The 11,549-nt window shown below is 34.0% G+C and overlaps 1 protein-coding gene across 1 annotated transcript; it reads right to left on the bottom strand.

Annotated features, from left to right (window-relative positions):
• Positions 1 to 263: 263 nt before the first annotated feature.
• On the bottom strand, positions 264 to 9,578 carry LOC134259953 (von Willebrand factor D and EGF domain-containing protein-like; the record flags this gene model as incomplete). Its single annotated transcript, XM_062742544.1, has 7 exons — positions 264 to 678; positions 777 to 891; positions 6,334 to 6,573; positions 6,680 to 6,870; positions 8,427 to 8,595; positions 8,844 to 8,999; positions 9,341 to 9,578. Coding segments are annotated over 7 exons (1,330 nt in total), but the record flags the coding sequence as incomplete, so codon positions are not given.
• Positions 9,579 to 11,549: the final 1,971 nt, after the last annotated feature.

The following is an 11,549-nucleotide window of genomic DNA, read 5'->3' as shown; positions in this document are numbered from 1 at the left end:
ATAAGTCGGTGAAACTTGGGTGTCAACTAAAAAGAGGGTCATTTGGAATTCTATCTAAGAAAATGTCTAAATATTTCAAGTTGTCTTCAAATAGTCTTCAAAATTTGTCAGTTGATACATTTTGGAGTGATTGAGAATGTATACCAAAAGAACTGTGACCTACTTTTCGAATCTTTATCATGTGATATTATGAATATTTAAGATAATAAGGTGCTTCTAATCATTACACTTTCTCAGTTGACTCTTTTTGGGTTTTAAGAGTAGTTTAACCAAAATTTGGGTAATGCTAACAGACTTTTGGAATTTCAAGCCTTTGTCTTCTCTTTATCTTATCCTTTATCCTAGTTTACAAATTCTTAGAGTCATCAAATAGAAATGATAGATTGTACAGTATATAAGAGGAGAAATGCAAGGTCCTTTGAACTCTTGTTTACGAACATATTGTATACTCACACTGTTAGTATTCCATTACAAATCGATGCATCAACGGCAAAAGTCCAGTCCATAGAATTGGAAAATACTTCATGGTCGAGAAATGGAGAAAATAGGCAGCCGAGTATCCATGGTTGTTATCTGTATTTGGTATCAATGTGGTAACGTGTTGTACATTATCAGTCGTCTCTATATGTTCCGTCACAGTTGTAGTTTCTAGGCCACTAGTTTCGTTTGTTTTACAATCTAAAAAAGTTATATTAATTCTGTCTTTGAAACGCACAAGAATTCAAGTTAAAATTTGAGTAAAGGCTCTTTGACTCTTATTCAAATCATAAACATACTCTGCTTTTCAGTCCATTCATATTTTTGGTTTGAGGCGTTGCAGTACTGACATATATTCCGGGAATTGTTTTCCATTGGTCGCATACACGTGCTATCGATGTAGCAATGGTCATCCTAAATACAGGTAATGCTCATCTTATATAATGTTATTGCAAGATATTTTATATGAAAATATCAGATGAAGATAAAATATTCCTAACAATTTTTAATCACTTTTTTGTAACGAGCATGACAAATGATCGTAGGACTATTTCCTTAATCTGACTTTAAAACTGTTTGGTGAAAGGTATTTACTAAACATGCATTAAGGTTTCATGAAAAATTATTAGATACATCCATGTATGTGAGGGTGGGTGTATAATGTAAAAAAAAAATATTCCCCAAATTTTTTAATATAGATAAGAAGACAAACTTTGAAAAAAAATACTTCATTCGAAGAACAGAAACGATGGAAGCCTCAGAAACCAAATAAATGTTCTCAATTATAAAGATGTATACATATAGTATCATTCTCGTAATTTGACAGAAATTATCCTCTAAGATTATACATACAGTACCGACCGCACACAACCTAACACCAGAGCGAACCCGGAGCGGACCCCGGGTTCGCTTCACGGGTTCGCTCGGGGTCCGCTTCGGGTTCGCTTTCAGAAATTTTGGGACCGCTCCGGGTGCGCTTTGGGTGCGCTCCGGGTTCGCTCAGCGTTCGCTCGGGGTCAGCTCTGGGTCCGCTATAGCGAACCCGGCGTTCGCTTCCTGGGACCGCTTAACACACTGATGCGTGAAGCGGACCCCGCTTTAATCTCACCGCCAGTAAGCCCCGCCCCTTGTATTTTCCAATACAGTAGTGGTATTGTTGATCGATCATTGTTGTTTATGCGACGATGCGGACATGTACACTGAACATGTAAACAGTGATATAATGGAGACCATTGATATTTTTTTCTTAAATTCAACTGTACATTCGACATAGATTTACATGTACATGAATAATTGATTTCCTTGATTTCTCGATCCCGAGAAATTTAAACTAATTTAATAGCGGGTTATAAGGCATTTATTTTTCTTAATTTATAACGAAAAAACAAAAAACAGTGTTGAATTGATTTTCAGTATCGAATGGTGTACAGGTGAAACTGACTAACTAAATACCTTTTAAATTCATGCTTATATAGTCAAAAAAACATTTGTTTTTCCTTACGTTTTGCTAAATCGTAGTTTAAATTGTGCTTAACACCTGAATTATTATATCGCATCTATAAATCACATGTTACCTTTTGTACATCTGGTATATTTACATTTCATTTTATTATTATTGTAGTTCGTAAAAAATATGAACGTGAATTAGACCCAGTGCCTGATGATACTTAACAAGATTATTTTTTCAATTAAGTGTAACTCTACAGTCATTTTGCGTTACCAACTCTCGAACAACCCACATAACTATGTATTGCTTACGCCTTTATTAATTATTTTTTCCCAATAATTAGATCTAAAACATTTTAAAATGTATAATAGATCATAATTCATATGTTAAAATATCCCTTCTATATTATTTTTATCTGATTATTCTTTGTCAAGTATAGTTACGCCATTTTGAGAGAATGAAACAATGTACGATTTACTAAATGTTGTGATTAATTAGCGTAATTATTCGTTCAATTATGTAAATCGCACTTCACCTGAGTATACCCCGATAAACCAGACTTATTTCATAGCGGTCCGGTTTTCTTTCTTAAATAGTGTTAATTCAACATGTACTCTGTAAAAATATAGTGTTTTTAGTGCTAGTTGTTTTTGGTTTCTCTTTTTCATTTGATCTTATGATTTTTTAACTTTTTTCTTTGTCCTGCGGAAGGGACAGAGAGTCCCGAAAACTGTTGGTCATTCTTAATGCTTTATATACATCTTCCTTTTATACATCTTCCTATTATTAAAATCAAGTCTAATAATGAGGGTTTACAGTTATGATCTCTCTCTCTCTCTCGTCTCGATGTTTCATATATCTTTTTATATTTAAATATTGGGTTAGTTAATATTCCTGAACTGTTAGTATCTTGAGAAAATGAAATTTTACAATAATTGTCGAAGACCAACTATTTCTTTTCTCCTATTTTTGTCGGTAAAATATTAATTGTAATATCAATTGATCTCCATTTTTATGCATTGACTGATGTATTTACCCAATTTATTTACCAAATGGACTTTCAATACCGGTATAAAAAACTAAAGGAAATAAAAACGTAAATTTTCATGTATAATTCTACGTGGAAAATTAAAACATATATTAATTAATTGCTTAAATAAAATAAAAGAAGTAAATATATAAATATAAAATACAACCCGGAGAATTAAAATAAATAATATCAAATCGTATTTTAATCATCATAATAGATTTACACAGCACATTAACACGGTTTGCTTGTATGTAGTGTTTGGATTTATTGCCTGACGTCACGGCGTCAGGCTGTATAAGGATTGATAATTGCTTGATCCGAAACTAATAGATCATACCCAGAGAGCTAGATTTTGTGCAAGCTGATTTACATTGGAAATCTTTTACCTGCATTTTAAAAGAAACTTTTTTCCAGGAAAACATTGATTTTTCTGATGCAAAATAATGCAGTATTTACTTTGTTTACTCTGTTTGCATGAAACAGATTATTCCATGTGATTTACCGTTTCAACGTGTCCGTGTATCTTTTTTTCTGCATTTCTATACTACTGGATCAGTCCATTTATGTTTTACAAAAGGGGTGATTCGCTCTTTTCGCGCCAAATGTCACGAGTAAGCGATCTTCGCGCCTTTTCTTGGATTGTTCTATTGTATGAATGGGGTCGCTAACTTCCATGGAATTAAATAAAGTTGTTATTGTAACCTCCATCTTCCTATGATTCAGAAATTCTATCTACAAATTTCATATATCTTATTCCTTAAAACAACATATGAATCGTATGTATCAGAATATGGACATGCAAACAAAAGAAATAATTTCTCTAATTTGTTTCCCCTCTGTTGGTTTATTCCATATTTTGATGGACTAGTCCAATCACCACAAACGATCGACGCAGTTCAACCAGGTTCCAGACGATTTGACGAAAGAAATTACCTGTGCGAAATCTTGGATTTCTTTTCCACAAAGGCCTAAATGTTGGATTAACCTATTTCGTTCTCAAAAAAATATAGTACCCACGTTTCAGAAAAAAAAAGATCAATGAACACAAACTACTACTGTTTATTTCATTGGAGAAAATGCTTTCCTACAACATATGTATTTAGTTATATCCATTCTCTAAAATGTTCACAATGAATGATTTGACAACAGATTTCAGAATAGGTGTAGCTTTAAATTTAGATCCAGGGGTAGATCAATCTACTTGCAGAAAAGGCAATCGCATCATCTCAAGTCTTTTCGTCAGAGGTCAAACTCGAATGTATCGACATCATCGGATGTTAAAAATTCATACATTTCCTGTTCATAGTAAAAACGGAGTTAGAAGTCCCTTCTATAGTATATTTTAGATAATATCATTACATTGAATAAAGTTAACTCCATTTTCCACAGAAAATAGGTCTATATACATCATCCATGCTTTATTTCAAACTTTGTGAAAGGGGGAGGGGGTGTCATGGCCTATAAATTAAGAATACATTTGTGCTCTCCTTCTCTAGATAAGGCCCGAGGAGTGGGACCGAAAAGTTGCGATTGGCAGAAAACCCACATACATTAACCATTCTGTTAACAACTCTTCAGAATGCAGCAAAGGCATCGTTCTTTTACAAGTTAAATGATTAAATATTTTTACAAGGTTCTCAAATAAAAAGACATATTTCAAACACAAACAAGAGGCTCAGGGGCCACATTGCTCACCTGAGCAATTGGCTAGGAAAAAGCACACATCAGATCAGAACTGAAAGTTTACTGAGGATTGGGGCTTGAATTTTAACCCCCAGGGGATCATGATTTGAACAAAGCTTGAATCCACACTACCTAAAAATGATTCCCTTTAAATATCACTAAGCACTGCTTTCAAGTACTAGAAAAGAAGATTTTAGAAGGTTTCTCTAGATATTCCTATGTAAAACTTTTATCGGCCATTTGGCCCCACCCTACCGCCGGGGGTCATGATTTGAACAAACTTGAATCTACACTACCTAAAGATGATTCCACAGCAGTTGCATCTTTCCTGTCTCAATGGTTCTTGAGAGGAAGATTTTTCCTATATATTCCTATCTTAAACTTTGATCGGCTATTTTGGCCCCAACATAAACCCGTTGGTCATGATTTGAACAAACTTGAATCTACACTACCTAAAGATGATTTCAAATGAGTTTCATCTTTCCTGGCCCTGTGGTTCTTGAGAAGATTTTCAAAGATTTTTCATATATATTCCTATTTAAAACTTTGATCAGCCATTTTGGCTCCATCCTACACCTGGGGTCATGATTTGAACAAACTTGAATCTACACTACCTGAGGATGATTTCATATGATCATCATCTTTCCTGGCCCAGTGGTTCTTGAGAAGAAAATATATAAAGATTTTTCCTATATATGTTAAACTTTGATCGGCCATTTTGGCCCCACCCTACCTCTGGGGGTCAAGATTTGAACAAACTTGAATCTACACTACCTGAGGATGATTCCACATGAGTTTCATCTTTTCTGGCCCAGTGGTTTTTAAGAAGAAGATTTTTAAAGATTTTTCCTATATATTCCTAAGTAAAACTTTGATCGGCCATTTTTGCCCCACCCTACCCCTGGGGGTCATGATTTGAACGAACTTGAATCTACACTACCTGAGGATGATTCCACATGTGTTTCATCTTTTCTGGCCCAGTGGTTCTTGAGAAGATTTTTTAAAAATGCCAATATTTTTTCTTTACATCATTATTATCTCCCCTTGGATAAGGACGTGGCCCTTTAAATGAACAAACTTGAATCCCCTTTACCCAAGGCTACTTTGTAGAAGTTTGGTTGAAATTGGCCCAGTGGTTCTTGAGATGAAGATGAAGATGTGAAAAGTTTACGACAACGACGCCAACGACTACGACAATGACAGACAACGGACAAATTTTGATCAGAAAAGCTCACTTGAGCCTTTGGCTCAGGTGAGCTAAAAAGTATTGCTCAAAAGGTCCTTATCACTTCTCTTACAGAAATTGATTGATTACGTCAGGCAAGCTTTTTGAAAAGCTGTTACTTGTATCAAATTAAATCAACACGTTCGATCTTATATCCCAATCGACAGATCAATATGCTATTTTGATTGGTTGACGCGCTGATTGGTTAATCGCTAATCCTGATTGACAGCTCCGTAAAGAAATACCGAACCCGCGTTCGCTCGCTGGGACCGCTACTGAATTTGGGGTTCGCTCCCTGGGTCCGCCTCGGGTTCGCTCGGGGTCCGCTACGGGTTCGCTTTGGGTCAGCCCTAGCGGACCCCGAGCGAACCCGGAGCGGACCCAGAGAGCGAACCCGGGGTCCGCTCCGGGTTCGCTTTCTGTTAGGTTGTGTCCGGTCGGTACTGTATGCACTGCAAAGCTTAACTTTACCTTAAGTGTAAAATACACCCTTCCAGAATCGTTGTGGTATTCCTGACAGGAGGACTGAAATACATGTATTGTGAATTTTTCAGTGAAGAGGACGTCATTATTTGAAATACTGAACTTTATTTCTGTTGTCCAGACACCATCCGTACTGTATTGTAGAGGACAAAATCCTTCAAATAAAGTTCTTTCTTCCAAGCCAGTCCTCTTATTTTCTGTCCTGATTGTGCTTTGATTTATGCTTACCTTAAAAAAAGAATTTTATTGTCAATGACTCGGACACATCAACGTTTCTTGATGAAGATATAGCAATGTCAACGAAGTTGAATGACATAAAATATTTTCTTCAGACCTGGTGTATTTCAAGATAACATCGTGAGTCCATATTTTCAAAGAAGTACTTTCCAATGATAGTTGCCTCCATACAACTTTTGGTAGACAGGTCACAGAGACCAGCACTAGGTACGTCTGTTATTGTAGGAGGTTCCAGTAAATCAAACGAGCAATCACTACCACCAAAACCGGTAAGGCACGTACAGTTACCTAAGTGTTCAAACATAAACCGATCAAATACTAAATATCATGAAAATATCCAGAACTATTAACTAATTAGTTTTTTAAAAGAAATATTCTTGCATATATCTTTAAATAAAAACAGAAAAAAGATTCAGTTAATCTGGTCAAAATTCCATATTCGTTGAATTAAATAAGGATATATTTTAAAAATAAAACGTCATTTTCTAACTTATTATATATATTTGTTATTTTAGACTTTCTCTAATCATGGGTATAAAGAAAATTGCATTTGAAAACAGTGCATTTTTCGTAAATATACTGAACAAAAAAAGAAACGCATAATCAGAATAATAGGAAATTCTAAGTTTTCAGTTTAAACCTTATATTATTTAAGCGATTTTAGAGTGTGTTGTGATAAAAATCAATATTGCAAATTGAAAAGTCAAAGTGATGTCATTTTCATTGCCCCCAAATTCAAGGGGCATAACAATATGTACTATACAAAGTCTCAATGCTAGTGGATTTCTAATGTACGGATATTGTGGAGGAATAACATCTCATTTCAGTCTCTTGCGAACAATTTATGCATTTTTATGCATATTTTATCATCCAGCAATTATATAGCAGCAGTTTTACAGCAAGTTCTAAATCGCATGAGGTGATGAAGGGGGGGGGGGTGTCTGACGGTCCAGTCTGGTTGTGGTTACATGCGGATGGCATGATAGTGGTCTTCAGACGTTAGTTTTAAGGTTTCAAAGCCCATTGATTTATTTCAAATATAGTTGCAACTTCCTGTTGCGTAGCTCCATTTAGTATCATCGTTAGCCTGGTTGTATTCATCTTTGTTTGGGCGTGGCATTGCAGTATCAACACTGCAATCAAATGTTAAATATAGGTTTAGTAGAAGTGTGAAAATTTTCTCTAAATCCAAAATATCAATGAAAATAGACAACTGATTTAGAAGAAATCATGAAAAACACTACTTTCATAAACATGTTTAATCAAGGGAGATAATTCAACACTTGGGTTTTAAAACCCCATGTTGTCCTTTAAATAGGTCACAGGTATCCATTGATATAAAAAATAGTTGTTTCATGTACATTCTAAAAATTTCTTTGACGAGTAAAACAATATGCGTTTCTTTTTTTGTTGAGTATATTTCGGAATGCTGATTTCAATCAGATGTACGTAAGTGATGTATGCGACATATTATTAGAATATTTTAACATATAGGATTTGAAAACACCATAACGACACATTCTGCAAAATTTGATTTGCTATTAAGTTAATGTCAGTCATAATAGATCAAGCCAGTTTGCTATTACTTGACCTTGCTTTCCATTGTAAAGTCATATATTAGTATTTTTATTTTGTAGAATTATAAAGAAAGTCTTAACCTATCTCCCTGAATAATTGATATATGAAAAATACAAAAAATAAATTCATTCTTTATATTTCTTTTTTAATTGAATATAAGAACATAGATTCTCTGTGCTATATCTCTAGTACATATTTCTTAATGAAGTCTATTTTTGTTTAAATAATTAGTCTAGAACATGTATCAAGACAGATTTTTTTATTACCTGCTTTACACACACCGTTGTTGCTACAATTGTTAGGACACAGATTTTGTACGATGTTTGTTATTTCTGGATCTGATTCCTGTAGCGTCGAATTCAACAAAACGAAAGACGTACACTGTTGTAGAGCGGCTTCTACGTGGATCTGTGTTAAATTATCATCGCCTGTCATCTGAAAATGATTGTATCAACGTAGTAGAAATTCCAAATTTCATCTCATTAACGAACGTTCTATACTTTGTTTATATATACAAGATGTAATGTTCTGCAATGGAATTTTCACCTTTATTAGCCGTATTGCTGAAATTAAGAAACAATACTTCGTTGGAGTAACATTTCATTGCTGATTATTTGTAGAAACACAAACAGTTAAAAAAATTTAGATTGTAGAAATTGTTTTTTTATGGTTTTTGAAAATACCTTTATGTCTTCGATGCAATTTGACATGGTTATGTTAGTTAGATCTGTAACGCGATTCTGACATAATTCGTATTCTGGAGAGGCCTGAAAAGATTGAATACACAGGCTCTTTGCATATTCCTCTGTTTGTACATAATCTATGTTCCTTGCCTCACCCTAAAATATCAAGTATAATTTTATTAAACTTAGCATTCCATTTTAAGCCTGTTTAAGAAACTATAAATATATTTTAATCACAAGCATTATTGAAATGAAATAAAGGAACAATATTCTTTAACGCATTTGTATTAAAGTCTTATTCACAAGATATAATTCATTGATATTAATTTATTTCTTAAGAAAATGGGGTCATTTTTTTTTAAATAATGAGAAAATGACTATAAATATTTTTTTTAAAAAGTGAGGGAACTACATGCATAAACTGTCCTTTTTCATGGCGATAGAGTCAAACAGGTTTTATGATATAGGGTAAAATTCATATTTGCTATTCAATTTACCATTTTTCTTGAAGTATGTGGAAGTGAAGCATTGGCAAGTTTTTTTCCTGTCTTGTTTTCAATGTTACATTTGTATTCTTTTCCCTTTTTATCGTTGCAGGAAGTGAAAGAGCTGTAGGAACATTCTGATTTGCCATCTTCCGTACAAGTACAATGCGGCACTGATATGGTTGATAAAGACTCCAAATTATCGTAAACGTCGGCATCACCGTTAAACAAGTTTTCATTAACTCTTACTCTGAAAATAAATAAAAATATTTCCATTTCTATTTTTTTTCTCTGTGATAATTCTTTGAAAGTTACATGTAGCGGAGTTGATTTCTTGATAATTCTACCGGAATGTAAATTTGGTAGGTCGATAGGTCAGGAGCTAAGTTGTTAAAAAATACTACTAGGAAGTTTACTAAAATCAGCAACATCAAGACCCTGTGAAAAACAACCATTCTCTATGATAAATAAATCCGTGCTCTTTGACAACATAGACAGCCCCTTTTTCAATAAAAATGAAACTCTTAAAGTTACTTTTCTTATCCTTGGTAAACTGCAAATTTGTTTTATTGTACACAAAAGTACCCTAGATTTGATATTGAGAAGAAACATGAGTTTCTGATTGATCATATTTATGTAGTTTTTTAATATTAGGCCTTCAATAACTTTGAACTATCTTTGGTTTTTGTCGGAAACCCATGGTTACACTGTACTTATCGCACATTATGTGATATGTTTATATTTATACGTAAAAAATTTTAATTCAAAAAAGGAAGATGTATGTTGTTTTACGCCCAATTCGAGATTTTTTCACTCGTGTAGAGAGGTCATCATATACCGGTGAAGAGATTCAAATTTAGACCTATACTCGACACTCAAGCCATTGAGCAGTGAGGGATGGTTGTTTTTGACGTATTGATATGAAAAAGACATTTTTGGTCAAATAATTTATTTAGATAAAAAATAATCAAATAAACACCTTTGAAAATTGATTAATATGTTAAACATAATCATAATGCAAAAAGGTCATATTTATTGTTCCGTAGTGCTAAAAGAATCGCAATGACCCCATTTTTAGTTTTGATTTATACATCAAACACCCAATTTTATGTAAATTCCCTAACAATCTACGTGATTCAAGATCAATAATATACCACCTGTCAATGATTAAAAAGCAAAAGCTTCTCTACGTATGAACAATTTCTAAAACGAGGTAAATTATTGACAGACAGGGTGATGAAACAAGAATATCAGCAGTCTCGTTTAAAGTCATCATTTCGTTAAGTTCTTTGGTCGGTACAATTATCTTTCCAGCAAATACAGTTTATCTTTGAGTCAAATGCTGACTGACGTTTTTCAAACTTAATGTTAGTCCATTAATTATACACTGAATTGACGAAGGATTTTTCTGGTATTTCCCGATCATGACCAGGAGCTCATGTGCAATATGACCGGTCAGCAGGGGATGTTAACTCCTCCATGGCACTTGATCCACCTCTACTGTTTAAGAGGTTTTTGTTTGCTCTGCTCCTATTCTGTATTGTATAATGGACTTTGATATTGAATACTTGATGTTCGTTATCTCCATATCTTTTGGTCTCTGACCAGTAGAGCTAAAAATAAAGTCTTTAAGCTATTTGTGTTAATTCTAAAAAGCTACTTGACAAAAATTTCTTAATACTTTTGATATCAGGAACCAACCTCCTTAACATAAATGTTGACATTTTTCATGCAAGTGACCGGTCGACAGGGAATGCTTATTCCTCCATAGCACAGGATACCACTTCTGATACTTTAATAGGTCTGTGTTTGTTCAGTTCTGTGTGTATAATTTTCTTCGATAGAAGTCGAACTTAATTACAATCTGTTTCCTCCATATTTCATATACTCGTTACTGCTAATTAACCCAGTCTTAGCAAAACCAAACCGCCCCTTAGTTCACAATATAATATTTTCTTATTGTGTATACTTGCGTCGCATATAAAATAAGATACAATATGGTGATATGAAGGTATACGATTTATAAATTTAACTGGTAGGGGATGCATACTATGCCATGGCGCCTGATCCACTTCTGAGTTTTTTGGAGTTGAGCTACGTTCAACCTCCCATGGTCGTCACGCGATTTCTATCGAAGTAATTTTACAATGAATTATATAGCGGCCGTAGTGGTGCTTCTGTGTCGACCAATCTACTCCCCTGTGATATTCAATATAAACTC

Source organism: Saccostrea cucullata, unplaced genomic scaffold (genome assembly GCF_032062105.1).
Source record: "Saccostrea cucullata isolate Sc308-1 unplaced genomic scaffold, CSIRO_AGI_Scuc_v1 ctg15429, whole genome shotgun sequence".
NCBI classification, from domain to species: Eukaryota; Metazoa; Mollusca; class Bivalvia; order Ostreida; family Ostreidae; genus Saccostrea; species Saccostrea cuccullata.
The sequence above is the reverse complement of the archived record's forward strand: the minus strand, read 5'-3'. Positions and strand labels throughout refer to the sequence as shown.